The sequence below is a fragment of the Zootoca vivipara genome, chromosome 1 (assembly GCF_963506605.1).
Source record: "Zootoca vivipara chromosome 1, rZooViv1.1, whole genome shotgun sequence".
Taxonomy (NCBI): Eukaryota; Metazoa; Chordata; class Lepidosauria; order Squamata; family Lacertidae; genus Zootoca; species Zootoca vivipara.
Window position 1 is genome coordinate 40081882 of NC_083276.1, and position 25475 is coordinate 40107356.

Below are 25475 nucleotides of genomic sequence, written 5' to 3' on the forward strand. Positions count from 1 at the left end.
AGCGATCCAGCTTGTAGAGGGCTCTCCTTTTTCTGATCCTCCGAGAGCAATGATCACCTTGGATGCCATCCTCACAGGGTGGAAAGCTCACTGTGGAGAGCTAAACATTCAGGGCCTATGGTCTCCCACCAAAGCACCAATGAGCATCAATTGGCTCGAGCTTTGAACAGCTCGCCTAGCCCTACAACACTTTGCTCCTCATCTCCAGCTCAGCAACATCCTAATATGCACGGATTCCACCACAGCAATACCCAGCATCAACAGACAAGGAGGTACCCAATTTTGGCAGCTTTAGGCAGAAGCACCCCTCTTCCTCAGCTGGGCAGAACAGTCAGTCAGTCCAGTCAGTCTCAGCCAAGCTCACCTGCAGTCTCCTGAACACGCAAGCAGACTGACTGAGCCTCAGGAAAATGGACCAAGTGGAATGGCAACTGTATCTGGCAGTTTTTCAACAGCTTCTGTCCAAGTTTGACCAATGCCAACTGTCCCTCTTTGCCTCAGACAGGAATCATAACCTCCCACCATTCTTTACCAGATTCCAGTCACCATCAGTGGAGACATGGGAGACATGGGATCCCCTGTTTTCACCATAGCCACCAGGTCTTCTCTGCGCTTTCACTTCACTTCCCATCGTTCCAATGGTCCATTGGAAGATCAGGGAAGAGCATGTGAGAGTCCTCCTTTTCACACCATTCTGGCCTCGCAGACCTTGGTTCCCCCAGATACGCCACCTGGCAGTCTCCCCTCTGTGGCACTTACCTCACCCAACAGATCTCTCTCAGGGCCCAATTCTTCATCTGGATCCCAAGTGGCTCCAGCTGACACTGTGGAGTTTGAACAGCAGCACTTAACCAAGCTGGACTTGCCTGCAGGTGTCATTGAAACACTCCAGAGCAATCAGGGCTCAATACTTTCATGCAAGGGGAGGGGAGAACTTACGGTACCAACCATTTTCTCCTCCTCCCATGGTGTCTCACAGACTCCCACCCTGTTTCTTAAAATTTGAATTCCTGCACCACTTCCAAAGTAATTCAGATTGCTGTGTCCTGTTGCATTTTAAAGGTTTTACAATATGAAAACCAGCAGACCTGGGATATTTTGATTTGAGTTTGTGAATAGTCATAGAAAGCTAAAATTGTATGAACAATAACATAATTGGATTTCTTTTCAGATGGAACTGTTACAGAACCAGACATGTCTGCAAGTTTCTTGCCTGACCATAAGGCACCCATGGTACTTTTTCTAGATCGTGTCTATGGTATAAAGGACCAAAGCTTCCTTCTCCACCTCTTGGAAGTTGGATTTTTACCAGATTTAAGAGCATGTGCCTCATTGGATACAGTGAGTATTTTGTCACTACCTTAATCTACAACTGGACTCAAAGTTATGTATAAGGTACAATTTTGTTGTTCATTGATGTTATAAAATACAGCTAACAAACAAACAAAATTACTAAATCTTGAAGTGTTGTATTCTTATCTCTCATTTGATGATGCTACAATCAATGAATAACACAAGACTGGTACCATGAATTCACAAATTCCTGTGTGTTCTTATAAAATATTTTCACCTTATGGGAATTGAGGGGAAATGCAACCAAGAAAAACCAAGAGTCAACAAGACAAAACCTCTTCTTAGTTTTGTTTTCTGTAGGATAAAACATTTCTGTATATAGAATTGAAAAACAATCACAGCTTAATTGTTGTTACCTGAGTGAAACCCAGAAAATTTATTCTTCTATTAAATCTACAATAGGCCAGTGCAGACAAAATATTAAACATGGGTTAAGGAATCATAAACCAAGCTGATGACTACATGCTTCTTCATTGCTCAAGCAGAAATTCTGCCCAGTGTCATTAAGCATGGTTTCATCTTAGATCTAAATCCGAACTAAGCATGGTTCATGCTAACAAGGATTTACAACCAGAATTAGATCTTGGGTTAGGAGTGATACTGTGTAAATGGAAATATAAGACAATATATTCAAAGTTAGAGACTTGGCAGGTAAGGAAGATGTAATATATAAAAATATAGAAGGGTATATAAATACTGGAACTATCTCTGTTGATGTAGGGATATGTAAAGTTTTAGGCTGCACAGAGAATTTTAGGCCACACCTGAGTAGAATAGAAAAGATGAATGAAGAGTGTAGTTTTAGTTTCAATGACACACTTATGCCCCATCAAGATGAATACAAACTTCTAGACATGTGCTGTTGCCTTCCAGATGCTTGAAAACCCTCTTTTTCCAGTCTAGATAGGTTGGAATGACTGAAGTTTTATCCAGCCCTTGGACTACATGGTTAGGTTCATCTTGGTGTGATTCTAAGTTGCACAAGCCACCAGTGAAATCATATGCAGAAAACTGAGACTACCATTGACCAAGCAGTAACATTTTATAACCTGAAAACCTTTTCTGGACACCTTGGGTAATAGTTGCATATATGTCCTTTATGCAGGTTTCTTTGAGTACTACAGAGACAGCTCTTGCTCTAAACAGATATATTTGTACAGCTGTGTTTCCATTACTCACACGGTGCGCTTCCCTCTTTTCGGGGACTGAGCATTATGTCTCTCTGATTGATTCTACACTTCATACCATGTATCGACTATCCAAAGGACGCTCTCTTACCAAAGCACAGAGAGACACTATTGAAGAATGTTTGCTTGCTATCTGCCAGTAAGTATGTATAAAGATTGTTTTCTGTTTCATATAAACACGCTGCCTTTACAATATAATTTATTGTATATCTGTTGACTCTGGCTCCACACAGGTTTTAGTGCTATAACAGATTTATTAACAGAGTTATATTCACCTCTCTGGCTGGTCTCTAAATTACATGCAGCAAAAATCTCCAGTGAAGAGAGCAAGCAATAAGGCTGGGTGTTACACAAGGAAATAATACACGATTAATTCATTGTGCCTGACTACAACACAACATATCAAGTATGTAATAGATAATCAGTTTTGATCCTCAAATGAGAACTTCACATTATATCATGTACAAAAATTATATATTTATCTAGGTGCAGGAAGCGGGAATTCATTTGCTACTGCACCTGTGGAACAAAGTGATCTGGGAAGCTTGTCAGAATGGAGGCCTTTCTCAACAGAATCCTGGATAGGCAGGAGAACACAGCCTCCCTGGCAATTAGATGCCAGTTTAGAAGACAGTTAGCCCTCTCTAAAGGAGAGAAAGTCCGAAACAAATGGATGTAAACGTGCAATTTCTTACCTGCCCTTCACCATAAGGTCCCGTGTCAGGTTGCAGGTTAAATAAAGGGGTGGGTTAAATTTATTTATTTATTTATTGAACAAAATTGCATACCACTTGATTGAAAATAGAACCTCTGAGGGGTTGTTTGTTTGTTTTTAAGTTGGACCCCTGGTATACCTCCTTACTGGCCCGACAGTTTTCTGCCTAAGCCAAAGGACAGGGTTGCATTCTTCCCCCCCCCCCCGCCTCTTTCCACATACAGAAGCTGCCTAGAGTGGCAGTTGAATCTTGGCTGCCCCGGCTACCCAAGCATTTACCCCCTGAGGTGGTTGTGCTGCTCTGCCTAATGGTAGGAGCCAATCCCATTACTAGAGACACCTTCCCCATAGTTCTCCTCTACAACACCTTACCCTTAACCCTGCTTACAAGTGTACATGTTTTTAAAGACCATGGGTGTTCCCAGGTCAATGTGATAAATCAGTGAGTGGGGGGCATCAAACCCACCAGGAAGAAATTAGGCACGTTTTCAATATTGTTCCAGCGTTGGAGGACCCTCCTAAGTCATAGCAGTGATATAATCTGTCATGCTTCCCACTCACCTTCTGGATCAGCCCAAATACCCATCGAGTCTAGCATTCTGCTCTCACAGTGACCAATTAGATACATATAGGAAGTTTTTCTGAAACTTTTCTTGAGGGGAAAATCCCCCAATAACTTAGTTTGTTACACACGCAAGATTGTTACACTGCTCACGACTACTCTAGAGTACTGTATATATACCAAATTATTCAGAATGTCATGTAGTATGTGGGGCTGGGATTCAGTTAATTAGGATCATATTATAATTTGCTTCTTTCATATGGTCAAATACAGGCCAGGATAGAGGTGGGTAACATAGAACTTTCCTTCTCTATTTTTCCTGTCGTGAGACATGATCAGAATCAGAATTTCTCTGCTTATGTGATTGCTTCAATGGAATATTGCCGCACCCTTAAAAATGTTTCCATTGAACATAACTGAGTAGATCCTAATCTGCTGTTTTCCTTTTAGGTAATCTGTTTTACAGAACACTTGCACTGTTCGTCTCACATTCCAATCATTTGTTTAATTGCCTTGCAGCTTCATCAACATGTACACATTACTAATTATGAATTTCTTTTTTAATTCTAGTCATTTACGGCCTTCTATGCTACAGCAGCTATTACGACGGCTGGTTTTTGATGTACCCTTACTTAATGAATATTGTAAAATGTCACTTAAGGTAAATCCTTCTATTTCTACTGAAGATATTAAATCTTTCAGTAGTATGAGAGATTCCTTTCTTTTAATTTCAAAAACAGTTTGGAAGGCAGACTGCGCGCACATCTTCAAGAATAAAGGCCTTCTTATTAGTCAAAGCTAATTTAAAGCGCAATTGCTTTAAAACATAAGATTTGCCATTGCGTTATAAACAAAGCTGCTAAGAGTTTTCTATTAAAAAAGGAGTGAGAATTGTTGTAATAGTTTTCTTTAATGTATTGGTTTTTTCTGTCATTCACAGCTGCTAACAAATCACTATGAGCAATGTTGGAAATATTATTGCTTGCCTTCTGGATGGGGAAATTATGGAATTGCAGCTGAAGAAGAGTTACATTTATCTGAAAAACTCTTCTGGGGAATATTTGATTCCCTTTCTCATAAGGTAAAGGTCCAGAGTAATATTTGCAAGAGACACTACAATTCACACCTGTGCTTCTGTACACAGCACAAATTGCTTGCTTCCACTAAATGCTATAAAGATGCACCTAGTAAAAGGAAAATGCCCTACTTAATCACTGAGAGCTCTCTTCAGACTAACATACCCATTGATTCAATAGAAAAATAGACCTTGGGACTTTTTTACATTGTCAAATAAACTGACACAACTTCTTTAGTCTTAAAAAAATCATCTATGAACAAAGCCTTCAAACAATTGATATAAACAATATATAAATGTAGCTTGGTTTTCTGCTAGGTGCCTGCATTAAAAAATAAATAAATCTTCATTTATCAGCATCTACTAATGCTGCTTCTATATGGCTGTGTTGCCTTAACTAATATTTTGCATGTTTTTCTATTGGACTTTCCAACCAGTTCCTATCTCTCCTGCAGAAGTATGATCCAGAGCTTTTCCGAATGGCCTTGCCTTGTTTAAGTGCAATAGCCGGGGCTTTGCCCCCAGATTATTTAGACACCCGAATTACCTCAGTTTTAGAAAAGCAGACTTCAGTGGATGCTGAAGGGAACTTTGATCCCAAACCTATCAACACAGTGAAGTAAGTCATAAGTGCCTCACTCATAATACACTAATCAATCTGGGATTCTTTTTCCAGCCTAGCAGGGACCTCGCTATCTCTTTGGCACAAGGGGTAGAGAACGTGTGGCTAAAGGGTTGCAGTATTTATCTTACTTCCTGCAGGCCCTGGCCTAATTTCATTAAGCCTGGAGGGAGAAAAGTACGGTTGGGAGGGAAAAGATTGAAGGGTAGACTGTGAAATGGATCAAGTGATGGAAAGAGCGAGGTGGGGAAAGACCAACGCAAGCAGTCAGTTCAGGCCTCTTGCAAGAGCAGCCTGTTCCCAGAAGCCCAGTGGAAATGGAGGAAAGGTGAGGGGAGAGTAAAAGAGAATGGGCCATACATGACAGTATAAAGCTGTAACGACTCCTTGCTTCTCCAGCCCCTTCTTACAAGTCACCCAGGTGCATCATTGCAATTCTTGGGTTGGCTAGTGCATGTAAACAGAATCATGATGAGAAAACATCAGTTCTTGTGAATATGTTAACAATGTAACCTCTCATCAATATCCAGATAATGTTTTAAGTATTTAGTCATGGAAATTGATATACATACATAGGCATATCCATATGCCCAATTGGAGCAAATTATAAATTATATTGCTCTTTTGTGTTTCCAGTTTTACACTTCCTGAAAAGTTGGAGTATATTGTCAACAAGTACGCTGAACATACACATGACAAATGGGCCTGTGACAAGGTACGGATTATTATAAATCTGACAATTGTCAAAGAAGGACAATGAGAGTTGAATGTTAGAAATCTGTCCAATTTATCTCCATGACAGATTTGCCTTTCAGACACCTAAAATGTTATACCAGAGCAGCACTGTCTAGTAATGCTTCTCTCTCTTTCTTTTTCTCTTTTCTCTCAAAATACCTGGGGATCTTCTGGCAGCCTCTGAATGCAGTAAAGTGCAGTGGTTCTTGCAACTTCCTCCAAAATTGACTCAGTCTGAAATAGTCTGTGTCCTTAGCAATACCTTAACTTTTAACTAGTAGTGGGAAATCATAACATTTTGGCTTGTTTATACATGTGCAGATAATAATACTATATGAACAGGAAGTACATGTATTGGGATGTGGGTGGCATGTGGTCTAAACCACTGAGCCTCTTGGACTTGCCGATCAGAATGTTGGCGGTTCGAATCCCCGCAGCCAAGTGAGCTCCCTTTGCTCTGTTCCAGCTCCTGCCAACCTAGCAGTTCGAAAGCATGCCAGTGCAAGTAGATAAATAGGTATCACTGTGGTGGGAAGGTAAACAGCCTTTCCGTGTGCTTTGGTTTCTGGCATGGTGTTCTGTTGCACCAGAAGCGGTTTAGTCATGCTGACCACATGACCTGGAAAGCTGTCTGTGGACAAACACCATCTCCCTCAGCCTGAAAGTGAGATGAGCACCACAATTCCATAGTTGCCTTTGACTGGACTTAACTGTCCAGGGGTCCTTTACCATTACCTTTACCTACATGTATCTACACAATGACACAGAACCCAGCAGCTCCAGAAAGCAAAGAATTGCAGAAATCCTATGTGTCTATGTTCTTCCCGTTCACATGGGAATATTTCTCCAATCTTATCAGGGGTATGATTTAAACAGTAATTTTGTAGAGATTTTCTTTCTGTTTCATTTTTGTGGTGGGTCTGTTTCTTCATTCTGTGTATGGTGGAAATGGAGCTATCTCCAAAAAAAACAGACAAACTGGGATACATGTGCAGTTGCGCTAAAATATTCACCCAAAGCACAGTGCTGATAGCTTCATTTTGTATTTAGCATCTGGAAAATCAGGCAGTATCATATTTGGATCTGAGCATGGAGTTTTGGTTCTTGCCTCTTGCCATTTTCTAAGATTAGTCCTTTAAAAAAAAAGCAATTACTTATAGTGGCCGTCCCAGATAATTTGTTCCATTGGCTAATTACATGTTGTGTGAATTATGTGTCTGTTTCAGAATAATAGTGGGTGGAAGTATGCATCTTCACTCGATGAAAATGTGAAGACACATCCTTTAATGAGGCCTTTTAGAACACTGACTGAAAAGGTAATAAAGGAAAGGTCAAACTGCATCATTAAATGAAACTACATATTGTGTGTGCATGTTTTGTTTGCATGTTTCATGAATACATGGATATCACTGATGCTCCAAGGTGCATCGTTTTAATAAGCATTAAAATATGACAAGATTTAAATCAAAATCATGTTAAATTTCGCTTTCCAAATTGTATACAATGAGAAGACCTTTGTGCAATACTCCAGCTTAGACTTATTCTAGGTGAAATGTTACAAAATTTGTATATATCTTTTTTTAAGGAAAAGGAAATCTATCGATGGCCTGCCAGAGAATCTCTTAAAACCATGTTAGCAATGGGATGGAGCCTAGAAAGGACAAAAGAAGGAGATCCAATGGTACAACAACGCGAAAGTGAAAAGCTCCGTAGCATATCACAGTCCAGCCAAGTAAGGCAGAACTTTCTTGTAAAATAAGACTAGAGAAAAATATGAGCTCATTTTTTCTCCCTGCAAACTAATGCTATTTCTATTTTGCTATTTTTATTTAAACAAAAAAACAAAACACCTTTGTAGGAATATTGGTGTGGTGAGCTAGTCCTGTGAAATATTGCTTGCCACACTCTGAGATGGAGAGCATGTTGGAACATTCACGATAGCAATTCCCCCATTGCAAATTGTTCCAGTTGCCAATTTATTGTGACTTTTTCATATCTAATGATCAGGTGACTCAGCCCTTATTTGTGAGGAAAGTTTTTCAACACAATACAGTTTTTAATAGAATGCTATTTTCCCTCCCACTTGCTCCACAGGGAGGAATATGCAAACTAGATAGATCTTACCTTGCTGTGGGAGAACAGCAGCTCTAGCTTTCTTCCTGCCTTGCTCCCAGCTGTACACTGTCATCTACACCAGGGGTTCCCAACAAAATTTTCTTGAGGACCCCTCATCGAGCCGCTATTGTGACAAGGACCCCCATTAATTCCTAATCCTAAAATTAAAAAGTGAGAGCCAAATTAAGAGTCTTTTTATATTTTATATTTATACGTTTTTTACAGTTACAACAGAGTACTCCATCAGTATACAGTTAGTTTTAGTTTTCAGTTCTTAATGAGATGAGTTAAATCTGTCCTTTGAGTCCATTATTTCTGAAATATTAGGTTCCAAACTTGAAACTTTCACTCTGAAATCCGACCGCATGTCGAGCCGATTCCTATATTTGTTTTTCATGAAACACATGGAAGAAAATGCTTGCCCACACCGATATGTGGTTGCAAATGGAAGGATCTTTTTCATTGCCTTATCTCCAAGTTTCTTGTAGTCCTTGCGGCATACAGCAGAACTACTGCCTCTATCTAATTCTAGTTTTGCGCTAGACTCTGCTCATGCAGGAAGCGGCCAAAACAAAAAATCTGTTATCATACGAAATATATTTAATATATTTTTTATTCTAATAGCATCTTGCGGACCCCTCTGGCATAGCTCACGGACCCCTGGGGGTCCCCGGACCACCTGTTGGGAACCACTGATCTACACTATGCAGCCCGACCCCATTGCACAGGAATCTGTGGACTTAGCACTCACACCTGTAGAACATGGCTCCACAAAGACACATCTTTCTGGTGCAGGGGGGTCTAAATTTGAGTTCATCATACTCCCTTACACTTTGATACTTCATAGGTCTTGTGTGTCAGCATTTGTATGGGCTCTCAGCAAGCCTCTTTCTCTGTAGTGGCAGGAATTTAGCTTGTCAGGAACTGAAGGAACATGGCTCCTTCCAGGCTTCCATGCCACCATCCACCCTGTTCTAGAGAATTCCCCAACACTCTGGAGCTGATTTTCAGGGGATGGGGGGACTGCAGGATATTGGCAAAAAATCTACTCTCCTGCTGCATTAAAGGATGCTTCTACTGGATCAAAAGCCTTTCCACAAGTACGATGGTACTAACTCAATTTCACCCTACTTTCAGTTTTTAAGAACACTTAGCACCAGGCATTTTGCATCCTTAAAATAACTTCATTCAATATAGATTGACATGTAAAGAATCTAAATATGCAAAAAGCAAGCAAAACCCAACAACCACTAACTCTTCCTTTTAATAATAGGGAAATGGATACAACCCAGCACCACTTGATCTTTCAAATGTTGTACTCTCCAGAGAAATCCAGGTTTGTATAAGACTATTCAAAAATGTAGGAAAACACCTATCCATACTTAAATAAGAGCAACAAGGGCCAGCAAGAGTGTGTCCTTATGTTCAAAAGTACTGTGGGGAGACCTGCTCTGGCCACAGAACAGAAAGTGCCATAACCATAAGGCATTTCAAACAAACCACATCCAACATAAATAGGTCCTCATTTTCCTAGGACCCCACACCATGAGCCATAAAGGGCATTCTTTTTGGTGGTAATCCCCCTGACTCCATCTATGTAACAAAGCATTGGGAGACACAAGATGGAAAAAGCCTTTCCCCAGGCAGATGCCCTCATAGGTATTCCTCCTTCCCTGCGTAACACTTACTATAAATGATATACAGTATTTAAATACTATAATACAGTGATGCCTCCCAAGACGAAATTAATTCGTTCCGCGAGTTGCTTCGTCTTGCGATAATTTTGTCTTGCAAAGCACGGTTTGTCGTGGCAAACCCCCCCAAAAAAACACACACAAAATTCGTCTTGCGAAGCACAGCCATAGAAAACTTCGTCTTGCGAGTCACCAAAAACATCGCGAAACGCTTTCGTTGCGTGAGGCATTCTTCTTGCGAGGTACCACTGTATATATTTCTGAAAAATGTATTATACATGCTCTGGTATATTTTTCTTTTGATTTTGGATTATTCCTTCTTGATTTGGTGGCGATACAGGGAATGGTTGAAGTGGTAGCAGAAAACTATCATAACATTTGGGCTAAAAAGAAGAAAACTGAATTGGAAAGTAAAGGTAAGACTGAAATGTTTTATGTGAAACCTGATATTCAGTAGGGGAATATCTGAAAATACAGGTGACATGATAAGACTAGCCTCAGGCTGTAGTCCTAAACCCACTTACTTGGGAGTAAGATCAATGGAATTCAATGGGACTTACCTCTAAGTAGACAAAATGACAATCGCCGCCTTAGTTTGTCTGTCAATTCCTATTGTAACTATTAACAATTCTCTTATCTTACCATAGGTGGAGGTAGCCATCCTTTATTGGTACCGTATGACACTTTGACAGCCAAAGAAAAGTCTCGGGATAGAGAGAAAGCACAAGAACTGTTTAAATTTCTTCTAGTGAATGGCATTGTCATATCCAGGCAAGTTGTATATCACTGTGTAAATAACTTGTGTTGCCCTAGTTTTTTGTTTTATTCCTCTTGCTTTGAACATAGCCAAATAAACCTTTTCCCAAGTATTTTTAACCTCTCAATCCTGAGCTCATTTTGAGCTTTGGCCCACTTGACCTTGTTGGCTACTCATGTATGCTCTTCCTTCATGGTTTAACCTTTCTTCCATGGCCTTCTTAAATCTCAGCTCATTTGTAAGCTCCTTATGAAGCCACACCATATTCCTTAGATGCCTCCCACTTTTCTCACTTGTTGGAATTGTCTGCATTTGTGCCTTCAATATTTCACCTTTAAGAAACTCCCACCCATCTTGAATTCCCTTCGCTTTGAGTATTTTTGACCATGGGACCTTTCCCAGTAGTTCTTTCAGCTTTTTGAAATTGGCCTTCTTAAAGTCCAGAGTGCATGTCCAGCTACACTCAGCTTTCCCTTGCCTCCATATCATGAAACGCAAGAGGGTGTGATTACTTCCTCCCAAGGTTCCCAGTACTGTCGATCGGTTCCTCCTTGTTGGTGAGATTGTGGCTAGGTGCATCCTATGGCTCTGTCTAGGTGCATCCTATGGCTCTAGAGCAGCACCCTAGTTTCCCAGATGTTGCACCATCCAGAGGAGGAGTGCAGCAAAATCAATTTTGACTCTCCACAGCCACCAATGGGGGTGTGGGTTGTTTCATGTTGCTACCAGGTGAGAAGCAAGCAAATTGGATCCCTGGGTGAAGAATTATGTCAAGGGTATTGGATAGAATTTCAAACCCTTCTGCCAAGTCACTTCACATGATATTCAGAAATCCAGAGAAACAGGAATTGATGCAAACAGCCATAGGTCATCTTCTTCAGATAGCTGCAGTCAAGCAAGTAACCTCAGAACAGAGGTTTTCAGGTGTTTATTGTTCCAAAGAAAGAGAGCACTTGGCAGGTGATATTGGAGTTGAAATTCTTGAACAAGTTTGTAACGTACTGAATTTTTTGTATGGAAACGCTGCTCTCCATTTGGGAGGCATAACTACCTGGCTTCAGCAGATTTCATCAAGGCCCATCTCCATGTGCCAATCCACCCAGAGCATTTACAGTTTCTCAGCTTTGCCTATGCAGGTCAACATTTTCAGTTCAACATTTTAGGGCCCCCTCAAAAATACATTTATGGTAAATGAATGGTCCCCTTTTCCCACTTAGAAGCTGCAACCCTAAAAAAATGGGCAATTTCAAATAATGTTTCAAAAGTAACATGTACAATATGATAAGGTAGCTCAGCTTGAAGTCATTAATATTAAGCAAACATGCTTCTTTTTACTAGAGGCTTAAGTGGCATGGCGATAGATGCTTCATCCATGGAAAAGAGGTTTGCCTATAAATTTCTGAAGAAGATTCTCAAATACGTTGACTCTGCTCAAGAATTCATTGCACATTTGGGTAAGTTTCTGTAGGCTACTAATCAGAAAGGCAGATTTTACCCTAATTCGGTTACATTCCCTATTGTTGTCATTTCCTTGTTAAGTGGCATGGACTGATCCTTACTTGCTGTGCAGAAGTGTTTGCAGGTCTGCTTGACCTTGCACATTGAGCATCCACGGCAGCCTCTGTCTGCCCCATCTTCCTGAGCCCACCACACCACACATATCTGAGCAAGAGAAGGGAAAAGGAGAGGTGGCCATGACAGGCACCCTTAATGTGGCTTTCCCTTTAAGGAAACATCCCTTGTCCAGGGATGACTGCAGATGGTGACAGCAGTCACGAAATTAAAAGACGCCTGCTTCTTGGGAGAAAAGCAATGACAAACCTAGACAGCATCTTAAAAAGCAGAGACATCACCTTGCCGACAAAGGTCCGTATAGTTAAAGCTATGGTTTTCCCAGTAGTGATGTATGGAAGTGAGAGCTGGACCAAAAAGAAGGCTGATCGCCAAAGAATTGATGCTTTTGAATTATGGTGCTGGAGGAGACTCTTGAGAGTCCCATGGACTGCAAGAAGATCAAACCTATCCATTCTTAAGGAAATCAGCCCTGAGTGCTCCCTGGAAGGACAGATCGGGAAGCTGAGGCTCCAATACTTTGGCCACCTCATGAGAAGAGAAGAATCCTTGGAAAAGACCCTGATGTTGGGAAAGATTGAGGGCACTAGGAGAAGGGGACGACAGAGGACGAGATGGTTGGACAGTGATCTTGAAGCTACGAACATGAGTTTGACCAAACTGCGGGAGGCAGTGCAAGACAGGAGTGCCTGGCGTGCTCTGGTCCATGGGGTCACGAAGAGTCAGACACGACTAAACAACTAAACAACAACAACCCTTGTCCAGAGTGAATGTCATGCAGAAAATGCCAGTCCCACCCGCATGGTGCTTTTTTCTCAAAGGAATAGCACACAAACTGTTAATGCAGAGTCCCCGGTGAGAAAAGATCGCTCTGTGTTCTTTCCAACAGAAGAAAGTGTCCTCAGCACTAGTTTCCCTACAGAATGCTGCCCCCAGGAGGGGCAAGGGTGCTTGGAGCTTTTTCAACTGCTGCCTCTATTTCCCCATCTCCTGCCTCAGGAGGGAAGAGAGAAGCTTTGATGGTGGGTGAAGATGCTGGCCAAGCATCTTCAAGGGAATTGTGTGCACACGAGCTTTGTGGTCTTTTGTGTTCACACGTCTTTCAAGACAGAAAAAAGGAATGCTCACTTACCCTTCACATTTAAGAAGCTCCTTTCAAAGCAATGTTGAATAGTGTGGAGAACAGGAAGGTGAGGTTAGGCATGCTACTGATTCTCCATTTGAGTTAGTATGGCCACCCAAGTGCAATTTTTATTTTTGAAATTTGTATACCATACTTTTACCAGTTGATTCTAGATTGCTTTACAACATTAAAGCAACAAAATTCAGTAAGAAGTATAAAATTTGTTGTTGTTGTTGTTTAGTCGTGTCCGACTCTTTCCAAGGATTCTTCTCTATAAAATTAAGAGAAGGTTAAAACAATATAAAAACAGCAGAATATATTATTATTATTATGGCTTCCGGTCATGTGAGAGGATTTACCCATTCCACTGTCCCCAACATCCCACTCCTAAATCTACACTTCAGGTACGCCAACAGTTCTTTTTGCCAAACCTGTAACCTATGGGCCATATCCCACCCTAAAAAGAGGTACCCTAAGACTCTACCAAAATATGTCATTAAAAAATATCTCTTGGGTTTGTTCTTGTCTGTTCCTGTGATTCACCCACTGTGATTACATGATGCCATAAAGTTATTTGTGCTTCACATAAATGAAGCAGCACATAAAATGAAAAACCATTTCAAAAAAGAAAAGAAAAAAAGAAACTCATTTTGGAGGGGGGATATTCAGAAATAGTTGAGCACACACAGACGGACTTTCTCACTTCATCTGCAGTGTCCACAAGATCTTAAGCAGCTTTATCATTTATCACAAGTTGATCACTGAATAGGAGAACATAGTTGCCTCTTCTGTTCCTATGGATCATATGGTTGGTGCATCTGAAATTTTGACTTCAGATATTTCAAAAGCCTGTGGAAGACATAAATCGACATTTTTGCCAAGTGTTATTTACTGTTTTATTGTTTCTCTCCAGAAGCTATTGTCACCAGCGGAAAAACAGAGAAATCCCCACATGACCAAGAAATTAAGTTCTTTGCCAAAGTGAGTGAGTTGTTACATTAAAAAAAAAAACTAAACTACTTTAACTTTCACAGTAATGCAAGAATATAGTATGTATTAATGTTGAGATTTTGTAAAGAAAACCAAATAAATTGGTCTCTCTCTCTCTCTCTCCATAGCTGCCAAGTTTTCCCTTTTCTCACGAGGAAGCCTATTCAGCAAGAGGGAATTTCCCTTAAAAAAAGCGAGAACTTGGCGGCTATGCTCTCTCTCTCTCTCTCTCTCTCTCTCTCTCTCTCTCTCTCTCTCTCTCAATGTAGGGCTGCCACCATGCAGCCTGCATTGGAAGATTTGTAGTGCTTCATCACAGTCTTGGGTTTAGATGATGTTGAGACAGGGTTGGAGGACAAAGTAAAGGCAGGTTATACACAGCAGTGGCCATGGCAAGGGAGCAAGAAGGGAGGGACACCAAGAGTGGAATAGTGGTGGTTTAAGTAAAGCAGGGATAGAGGGACACTTGTACCTCCGATGACAGTGTAGGATCCAAGAGTACCCCCAAGCAGCTCACCTTCTTCTTCAAGGAGAGTTGTTTTCATCCAAAACAGGTTGTGTATTATTCATTCAGACTGAAGAACCACCCCGGTTGCAGTCTGATTTCTGTGAGAGAGGATTTTCATTTTGCCTGGGATCAAAACCTCACTAAACACTGAGAAAGATGGTGGGTAGATAAGGAACAGGAAGTTGAGAGGTATGAAGGGAGAGTGTAAAGTAAGATACGGACTGAAAAAGAATAAATGCCATCGTGGGAATTAATGAGTTAATTAACAAGTTAAAACTTAAAGGAATTGCTAACTGGTTACATTTTTCAACTGTAAACTTTTAAACTTCATTTTTTAAAAAAGTTAACTTCATCCTTTTTACAAGTAAAAGCTAAAACTTTTTATCTGAATTCCCTAGGTTCTGCTTCCACTCGTTGACCAGTACTTTACCAACCATTGCCTGTATTTCCTCTCCTCCCCAACTAAGCCACTCAGCAGTAGTGGATATGCTTCAAATAAAGAAAAAGAAATGGTAGCAAGGTATGTAAGTAAGAAAAAATACAGTCTATGACACTGGAAAAATTATGATATAATAAAGGTATTAGGCTCTTTAAAATATTTATTTCATATATCCTTATAACTCTAGCCAGTTATTTTTTTATAATCCAAACCTTTATTTTAATCATATTAGTCCACATTGAGTGGTCACACATGTGCCTCTTCATATAGTCACCTTACACTTTGGTGATGCAGATAATAGAAGAATAATATGAAAAATAACATGAATAACTTTATATACATATCTTTTGTGTAGATTTAGTTAGAAATGTAATGACAAAAAGAAGTAAAACTCATTTTAAGCCCCTTTCTTACTGGTTCAGAATTCTGTCATTTTTATTTATTTCTCTACATTATTTATTTTCTCACTGATTCTCTTGTCTTTCTTTCAAATTATTCTCCTGGGGGAGATAGGTTTGCTGTTGTTTTTTTCTAAATAGATTTTTTAAAGTTACTAAATAAGATTTTTCCAAACATTTCACTTTCAGTGATGTTTTAATCTAGATATAATTCTCAAATTATATCTTAAGTGTTTTCATTCACAATACAGTATACTGATTTTATTGCTCATGTTCAGTATTATATATAGAACACTTTATCAGACATCTTTCTAAAATGCAAATATGTTGCTTTTGGTTTCTCACTTTCTGTTTGTAAGTCCATTAAAATACTATCCAATCTCTCCTGGTATTATTTATTCTTTAGAATCCTATGTTGTTGTTTATTCATGGTTTTGGTTTTTGCTCATGGAAGGAGGACATCCTTCTGTGGGTGAGTCCTCCTATCTACTTCAAAGATTCAGAGGTTCCAAAGGCTTCCAGAACCTCTGTTGGGAGAGGGAGCCCTCTCAAATATTGTCCAGCCTCACCTAGAGGTAGCATGGTATCCATTACTTTCCAAGGTATGGGTTGTTGCTGTTTTCTTGACTCTGTTCTCCATAACTAGTTTTAGCTAGTTGGTAAAGTTTCTATCTTAGATTTTTGTTTGTTTGTTTGTTTGTTTTGGGACTCACTGCTGAAGAGGTAACAAAGTAGGACATTCTGCATCCCTCCAGGAGCTGCCTGGATCCAATTTGGGAGGGTTAGAATCATAGAATCATAGAGTTGGAAGAGACCACAAGGGTCATCCAGTCCAACCCCCTGCCAAGCAGCAAACACCATCAAAGCATTCTTGACAGATGGCTGTCAAGCCTCTGCTTAAAGACCTCCAAAGAAGGAGACTCTACCACACTCCTTGGTAGCAAATTCCACTGCCGAAACAGCTCTTACTGTCAGGAAGTTCTTCCTAATGTTTAGGTGGAATCTTCTTTCTTGTAGTTTGAATCCATTGCTCCGTGTCCACTTCTCTGGAGCAGCAGAAAACAACCTTTCTCCCTCCTCTACATGACATCCTTTTATATATTTGAACATGGCTATCATATCACCCCTTAACCTTCTCTTCTCCAGGCTAAACATACCCAGCTTCCTAAGCCGTTCCTCATAAGGCATCATTTCCAGGCCTTTGACCATTTTGGTTGCCCTCTTCTGGACATGTTCCAGCTTGTCAGTATCCTTCTTGAACTGCGGTGTCCAGAACTGGACACAGTACTCCAGGTGAGGTCTGACCAGAGCAGAATACAGTGGTACTATTACTTCCCTTGATCTAGATGCTATACTCCTATTGATGCAGCCCAGAATTGCATTGGCTTTTTTAGCTGCTGCATCACACTGTTGACTCATGTCAAGTTTGTGGTCTACCAAGACTCCTAGGTCCTTTTCACATGTACTGCTCTCAAGCGGGTTGATTTATTCCACTTGTGTCTAAAAGCATCTGAGCATCTAGGGCAGAGATGGGAAACGTGTGACCCTCTGGATGTTGTTGGACTGCAACTCCATTCAGCCCCAACCATGATGGCCATAGAGATCACTGTGGTTAATATTCCAGCAGCATATGGAGTGCTGCAGATTCACCCACCCTGATCACCGGGTAAAATCTTCAGTGATGACCTCTACTGCCATCCATTGTTGGTGGCAAATCGTTCTGTCCTGGGTTTCATCACTGTGTATAGAGGGTGGTAGTCCAACGAAAAAGATGTCTGACAAAAATAAGGAATGAAGCACAATGAAAATCAAAGGAATTGACAGTTTCACTCCTTGAAGACTGATGTGTTGTGCTTTCCCTTTAGATCTAATATCATGGAGACAGTTACAGATAACTGTAAACAGAATTGTTCTTCCTATGGGTATGGTCCTTGTGATGAACCCATCCCCCCAATGCTCCTTTTTACAGGAGGGTTGGGGGAAGACATCTCAGACAGGTGTGTAGATCTTACTGAAGAGGGAAATCCAGGGGTCATTTAAACGGCCCCACAGGAAGAGGGAGACTGAATCATGGTGGGTTTCTTAATCCAGCCATTCTCCTACAGCTTTTTAAACTGCGTACTTCCTTTGTCCGTATATTAAACTATACTGACCTTTGTATGACATTAGTGTACGAATTACAGGGCACCAAGCCACCAGGAGGTATTTTGGGACATTGAGTCTGAGGGTAGGCACCATAGCTGCTCTGATTACTGAACCACCATTATCCTATATCTGAAGAGTAGCTGCGGGATGGGCACTCAGTTAAACCTACATCTGTAATACCTTCACTGAAGCACAATTTGAGCAAAGAATCCTATCACAGATGTAGGGGGGGTGTTGAAGTTAGGTCTCACCTCTTGATGGGTTCTGGTGCTTAACATTAATTTGAAGGATATCCTTGCATGACCTAGGAAAACATTGCTTATCGTGAGGGTTCTTTCTGGTCATGAAAAGGAGAGCATCCTGCATTATTTCGCACTAGAATCTTGAAATGACCTCTTGTCCTGGTGGAGTTAACTAAAACTGCAGTATTAGAACTTAATAATAGTAATTTATTTCTGGTTAGATGATCTTTTGTTCCTCAGCTGTTGGAAGCCTCCAAAACTGAGAGGTTTCCTCCTCCCAGCAGAGATTCCAGAAGCCTCTGGAAGTCCTGCCTTCTTGAAATGGATGGGAGGAGTCAGCCATCAAAGGATGTTCTCCTTTCCATGACAAGAAAGAGCCCTCATAAGTAAGTCCAATAATTATTTCCATTATCTTCTGATGACTTTTATCATCTCAACTTCATCTTGCTTACTATTTGGTTGCTAAAAGGAGAACTGATGAAGCAGAAAGTATAAGATTTTTCTTCTTCTGGTGCCATAACCTTATGTAGCAATGCTTTAACATAACTGTTATTTGTGATCGATTTTTTTTTTAAAAAAATTGAATTCTGTATTTTTTCACGTTCTTAAGTTCTTTTATTTTGTACCTTCAAAAAGAAACAACCATTACAGAATGATTTGGTTACATAACATATAGTGGTCAAAGAGCTTATTTGTGAAAGAAAATAAAAAAAAATCTTTAGAATACTATTCACTTTCCCCCTAGATGTATAGAAAATAATCTCTAAATGCAGTTATTATCAAACTCAGCTTCTGTTTAATTCAAAACATACTTTGTATCTTTGTTTCACATCTACCATTCTCACAGTTGCTCCTCACTACTGTATTAATTTATTATCTAAACAAATCTTTAACCCCTCTGTATTTTTCCTGCTGTTTTGCATTCTTTTCGGCTTTAGCCTTTTCTGCAAACTTGCTGCTCTTGTTAGACATAGGATTTCACTTTTTGGTAAGTTAAGAAAGATTTTCATTAAGTTATCATCACAAGTTGTCTGGGAGATTTCTGGGTTGATGAGAAATTGTTGACTGCTTTTTAGCTAGTAATCATGAAAAGGTGTTTTTTTAAAGATAAAATATCCCTGAACTGTCCCTTTGTAGTGTCCTTTCAATCTCTCCTGCTGTCATACCCTGGGCCAATTTTGTAAAATTGTTTACGAGTCCCACTTCCTGCTTCTGTATCAACATACATCTACTTCATTTTCTGACTCCTGTGTTATCAATAATATATTTAAGCAAATGCAGAAGAGCATGATAATATCATGCAAAGTACTAGATACTACTGGATGAGAAATTTTAGTATGTTGCAGAGGAGCAATCATAGCATCTTGCTAAGTACAATATACTATCCTTGCACAAACTGCTCAGAAGAAACTTGATAATTTGCAGAGCAATGCTATTGGGGGTTATGGTGGTGCCGGTGAGTTTCTTTGGTGGAGCTCCCACCAACTCAGATACATTTTTTTCATAAATGTTTCTTCAGCCAGGAGCTAAGACTATGTCCTACTCATGAGTGAGGTCCTTACTCACAAGTGTGAAGGGAGGGAGTGGAGCCACTTAGAAGAGGCTGAAGAAGGAAAATGCCAAGGAAGAAAGACTTCTGAAGCTCCTCTTTGAGACAATCATAGCTCAGAGCTGAGAAGGAGCAGGGTGAGACCCAGCTCCCTTCTACTGAGGCATTAGACCACAGATTGGAGCCTTAAAGGTGCAAGGCAGAGATGCACATTCTGCACTTCTTCTCATATTTTGGATTTTTGGTTCCCCTGAACACTCTACATATTTTCTGATTAGCAGTCCTCTAATCAAAGAAATCCAAGCAAATTATGAATGGGGAAAATATATAAGGCAAGTAGGAAGGGCAGTCTACATGCTATCCATTAATCTAATAATTAGATGATGTAAGAAGAAAAATTAGGGACCCAGGTGGCGCTGTGGGTTAAACCACAAAGTCTAGGGCTTGGTGATCAGAAGGTCGGCGGTTCGAATCCCTGCAACGGGGTGAGCTCCCATTGCTCGGTCCCAGCTCCTGCCCACCTAGCAGTTTGAAAGCACATCAAAGTGCAAGTAGATAAATAGGGACCGCTCCAGCGGGAAGGTAAACGGCGTTTCCGTGCACTGCTCTGGTTTGCCAGAAATAGCTTTGTCATGCTGGCCACATGACCCGGAAGCTGTCTGTGGACAAACGCCGGCTCCCTCGGCCTATAGAGCGAGATGAGCGCCACAACCCCAGAGTCGGACACAACTGGACCTGATGGTCAGGGGCCCCTTTACCTTTTAAAAAGAAAAATTAACAAAGATTCCAACTTTTGTTAAAAGAATAATATATTAGATTTCCCCGGCATAAGTATGTTTAATAAATGTGTTAATTTATATTTTATCTTTTTAAAAAGAGAATTTAAAAGAGCAACACATTTCCCCATTCATTTTGAATAGGTAGTGATGCTGCTACAATGGTTAGCTGCCTACACATCTTAGCTCAGACACTAGACACAAGGTAAGTTTACTCCTTTTATCAATCTTATATGTGAATGCTATTTCACCCAAAGATTTCCCCCCCAGAAATATCCCCCCACCCCAAATGAATTATTGGAACCAAATTATTTACTTCCCAGCAGGACATTTTTCTGAAAGCTATGTATAGCATATCCCATATACTGGGATTAGGCTGTAATCCTATACATATTGGTGAGTATGCTCACTGAATTTGCTGAGACTTACTTCTGAGTAGGCTTCTGAGTAGACATCTGTAGATTGTATGTCCAGGAGGTTTGGTTGAAAGCAAGGTATAAAAGTGTTGAATTTTGCAATACTTAAAATTCATCATTAAAACTTAAGACTTGGTGTTGTTTTCATTTCCCGTAGAGGTAAATTGCAAAAGTAGAAAATGATTAAAAACATGGTTATAAAATTTCAGTTTTTAAAAGTAGTTCACTTCAGCTTTACTAATCCTTTTTAGCAATTGCAATCTAAGCAGGAGATGCTCTATTTTCCAACCAGCACCCCTAGGTGGCGTCCGAGTCTGAGAAAGAATCTGCAAATGTACACTGAGCAATAACTGAGAAGCAGAGGAAAGCCTCTTTTCCTGATACATGTGTAATGTTTGTATCCCTGTGCAGAAGCCTGCTAGAAGTAAGTCTCATTTCATGGCACCAGGGTAAATAATCTCACCATTATAGGACTTGGTGCAAGTGCACTAAAATTAGCTTCCTCGCCATAATTTCCTACATAGTTTCTTAGCGTGCTTAGTAAGAACTGTTGAATAGCCATGTAATTACTGGTATATGTCTGGTTAATGTAGACACCTGTATCTCAAAGAAACAGACATTAATTGAGGAAGTCTAGATTTGCTATGGAAAAGTATAGGCATTTGATTTCTAAGTGACGTTCTATAAATTGTCCTGTAGAACCGTCATGAAATCAGGTTCAGAGCTGGTTAAGGCAGGACTGCGTGCCTTCTTTGAAAATGCAGCTGAAGATCTGGAGAAGACATCAGAAAATCTTAAACTTGGAAAATTTACCCATTCCCGTACACAAATTAAAGGGGTCTCACAGAATATCAACTATACAACAGTGGCATTGTTGCCTGTTCTAACATCAATTTTTGAACATGTTGCTCAGCATCATTTTGGCACCGATTTGCTATGTAAGTCTTTCAGTTTTATCTTTGATTTTCAGATATTGTTTCAGTTGTAACTAGGAATGAGTGAGGATTCCACTGCTCATTCCGAAATGGGTCAAGGCTTTGCACTCAACTGAAGTTGAAACCACGTTTGCTCTTTTAGAAGTGTGCATTTAACTTCCTGTCTTATTAACAATATTCTAATATGCTATGAGCTATGGCAAAATCTGAAATTAGCTGCATTATATTTTCATTTTTAATACATAGATTCCATGGAAGCTGTATGGCAGGTAATATGCTTCCAGCCTCATCTATTAATAAATTATGAGCCCTTTGTGATGAATACAGGGTGTGTGTTTTTTAATTCAGGGATAAATTAACAGTAGCTTCCTCAGTGTCGCTAGATTTTCATTCTAAGTGGTCAAGATATCCATTTTATTTATGGAGGATCGCCACATTTTGTCTGAGAGGTCTCCTGCAGCAGAAATTCAAGTGATGCAGCTTGTGCCATAAAAGGATCAAAGGGTGGGAAGTTTGCCTGTTGAAGCTTTGCCTGTTTTTCAGTTGCTAAAGACAGAAGGAAAAGTTGCCAACCCCATTAGGTACTTTTCCTAGGCAAAGGTTCTTACATCAATGCTGGGCTGAAATACACCAGGCATTGGTGGAGACTGATACCCTATCTTCTGTGTGGTTCACAGGGGCCATGGCTGAAGTTAATTAAAAGACACCCACTTATCCAAAAGTCTTTTACATCAGGTTCATAGGGACTGTGTGGGATGAGAGAGAGAGAGAGAGAGAGAGAGAGAGAGAGAGAGAGAGAGAGAGAGAGAGAGAGAGAGAGAGAGAGATGGATGGGCCTTGTGATTAATTAAGACAGCAGTCCAATTTTAGAATTTTGTTAAGTCTAGGAACATATTGGATGGCTTGTCTTCCATGAATCCTAGAGTCTTTGATCCAGCACAGGCCTCCATTCATGGAAGGGAGGGAGGAAGTTTTTATCAGTTATCTTTCCCATCTACAACCTTCTGTATCAGCGAGCCCCCTAATCCTAAGCATATCTGTCAACCCTCCCTTTTTTTGCGGGAAACTCCCTTATTCCAAGCCACAACTGTGAGCCTTCCCTTTTTTTGCTGGAAATTCCCTTCTTCCAGCGCCGTTTCTCACTGCTATCCTGGATTGTTAGATATACCGTAGACTGTCCCCGGGACAGGTGAGGCTGCTGCTGATCCCTTATTTTCAAATCCCAAAGTTGACAGCTATGATCCTAAGAGGCAAGTTTTCAGTGGGATGCAGGGAAAAGAGAAAATCAATGAAAACCAATTTCCCCTTCTGTGAGGGTAGGACAGAAACACTCTTCCTGTGAGTAGAATTCTGATTACATGACCTTTGTATCCAGCCAAAATGGCAGCATTGGTATAATCATATCATTGTCGGGTAGGAAGGGATCCCAAGCGCCAGCAATTCACATACCTTCCAAGTTCCAGACTGCAGAATCTGGGACCGGCAGCCATTTGACACCGGAAGTTGCGTTGATGTAACTTCCGGTGTCGCTTTGCCCTTCTATGGGCACCCAAAATGGCCGCCACCGGCTTCGAAAGTTGCTTGTACGCATGTCAGGAAGTGCGCCGATGCAACTTCCGGTGTCGCTCCGCCCATCTATGGGCACCAAAATGGCCGCCGCCAACACCGGAAGTCACGTCTATGCACTTCCGGACATGCGTAGATGCGACTTTTGAAGCTGGCGGCAGCCATTTTTGGTGCCCATAGAAGGGCAAATCGGAAAGAAAAAAAGTGGCCGCCGGCAGGAGAAAATAACGGAGAAAAACGGGAGACGAAGTGATACGGGGGACCACCGGGAAAAGGTAAGTAAAAAAGGGGTTTTCCCGGGGAAAACGGGAGACTTGGCAGCTATGGCAATTCAGAAATCTCAACTAAAGCATCCCTGTCAGATGGCCATTCGACCTTTGCTTCAAAACCTCTAAGGAAGGAGAGCCCACCACCACAATTTTATTTAGAGAATTATATAAAATTGAATAAAGCATCAGGGGAGTACTATATACAACAATTGGCTGTTGTTTGGGTAAACTGTATAAAGAGGTCAAAACATTCAATTTAAAAACATGACTTAGCTGAACGTAAGTGTTTTCTTTTCTTTTCTTTCCCCCAGTAGGTGATGTCCAGGTATCGTGCTACAGAATTCTTTGTAGCCTGTACTCTCTTGGAACTGGAAAGAACATTTATGTTGAAAGGTACTTAACATAAAAAAAGCTGAATACTCTATGAAAAGTTGCTCTAAGCATATTGCTGAGTTAAGAGTGTGCCTCTATAAAGATGCCTTTGGTAGCTGAAGCATTTCCTTACAAGCAAGCTAAATAATACCTTGCATTCTCCACTGGGCATTCCAAGTGGGACTGTGTTTTTCCTACTGCTCGAAGGCAGGAAATTGGGTTGCTCCAACAGTAGTTGGTGTGCCCACCTCCCTTCAAACATTAGTTCACTTTCTTGTCTTCAGAATGTATTGGGAAAGGCTTCTAGAAGGCAGCCTTGAGGACTGCAGTTCTCACCATGCCCACTTCTACACTTCAGCCACACCCACTTTTACATGCCCCACCCCACCCCAGGTTGTCCATGGGTCAATGCAGCCTTTTGCTCGATAGCTACTCCTGGCTCACTGGAAGCCAGCAATGTTTTGGTGAAATTTTGCTCCTGAGTGTTTTAGAACACCAGTGTGTCTGCATTTTTTAAATATCAGTTGTGAAAAACTGAAATGGGGGTGGGGTGCATACAAATCCAGACAAAATAAATGATGGCTGAAATGAGACGGGCAGAACAGCTTGCCAGTAATACAGTATTAGCTTGCAAGTGGAGATTCACACAATTGTGGTGGTCACAGGACTCTTTCCTACGTATTGAGTATATTGCTGACTGTCAGAGAAGAGAATACAGTGGTAGACCACCCTTGCATGCCTGGCTCTAACAGTGGGCCACATGGGGAACAGGCCACTTGCTAGGGTTGCCAGACTCAATAGAAGACAGGACTTCTGTGCCTTTAATTGTCCTGCTCTCTTTTGAGTCTGGAAATCTTAAAGAGAAACCAGAAGACCCTTTGTTCAATTTCCGGCAGGGCCTACCAGGAGCTGGGTCCAAACATGGTGAGTGTGTAAGCAAGCGCTGCCATGCCTTCAGCTCCCACGTGGCTGCCTGTTAAATGTGCTTGGAAATTCTCTAAAGCCTTAAACGTACCAGTATTGCCTGCCTGTAAGTCAGGGCTGGGCTGCCCATGAGGCAAGGTGAAGCGGCCACCTCAGGTGGCAGCAGTTCTGACCTTCACAGAATGTATTGTCCACTGCTGCTGCCGCCACAGCAGCAGCAATGGCTGCAGTATGTTCTTTGGAGGCTAGATCCAGCTCCTCCTTGGAAGTACCCCCAGTGCTGGCTTTATAATGGCCTCTTGACAAGCAGGAGACACAGCTGGTTTCCTTCCCCCAGGAGGAAATGGCAGGGGCTGCCCTGTAGGGTTTCCTGGATTCTGCACCCTCTCAGTGTGATTCAGAGCAGGGTTATTTCCCCCTTGTGACGGCCTTCGAT

The 25475-nt window shown here is 41.0% G+C and overlaps 1 protein-coding gene across 2 annotated transcripts in view; it reads left to right on the forward strand.

Annotated features, from left to right (window-relative positions):
- Positions 1 to 25475, forward strand: part of RYR3 (ryanodine receptor 3) — a 264337-nt gene that overhangs the window by 163226 nt on the left and 75636 nt on the right. Inside the window, exons 47-64 of one of the 2 annotated variants that reach the window (XM_060273292.1) lie at positions 1172 to 1341; positions 2459 to 2679; positions 4388 to 4478; positions 4758 to 4898; positions 5330 to 5511; positions 6151 to 6229; positions 7476 to 7565; positions 7835 to 7981; positions 9638 to 9700; positions 10399 to 10474; positions 10706 to 10829; positions 12154 to 12269; positions 14424 to 14491; positions 15407 to 15528; positions 19171 to 19220; positions 20702 to 20762; positions 21673 to 21911; positions 24055 to 24136. In XM_060273292.1, coding sequence (XP_060129275.1) covers positions 1172 to 1341; positions 2459 to 2679; positions 4388 to 4478; positions 4758 to 4898; positions 5330 to 5511; positions 6151 to 6229; positions 7476 to 7565; positions 7835 to 7981; positions 9638 to 9700; positions 10399 to 10474; positions 10706 to 10829; positions 12154 to 12269; positions 14424 to 14491; positions 15407 to 15528; positions 19171 to 19220; positions 20702 to 20762; positions 21673 to 21911; positions 24055 to 24136 — 2122 coding nt within the window. The remainder of the gene's footprint in view (positions 1 to 1171; positions 1342 to 2458; positions 2680 to 4387; positions 4479 to 4757; positions 4899 to 5329; positions 5512 to 6150; positions 6230 to 7475; positions 7566 to 7834; positions 7982 to 9637; positions 9701 to 10398; positions 10475 to 10705; positions 10830 to 12153; positions 12270 to 14423; positions 14492 to 15406; positions 15529 to 19170; positions 19221 to 20701; positions 20763 to 21672; positions 21912 to 24054; positions 24137 to 25475) is intronic. The other variant, XM_035110794.2, reaches the window with a different exon arrangement.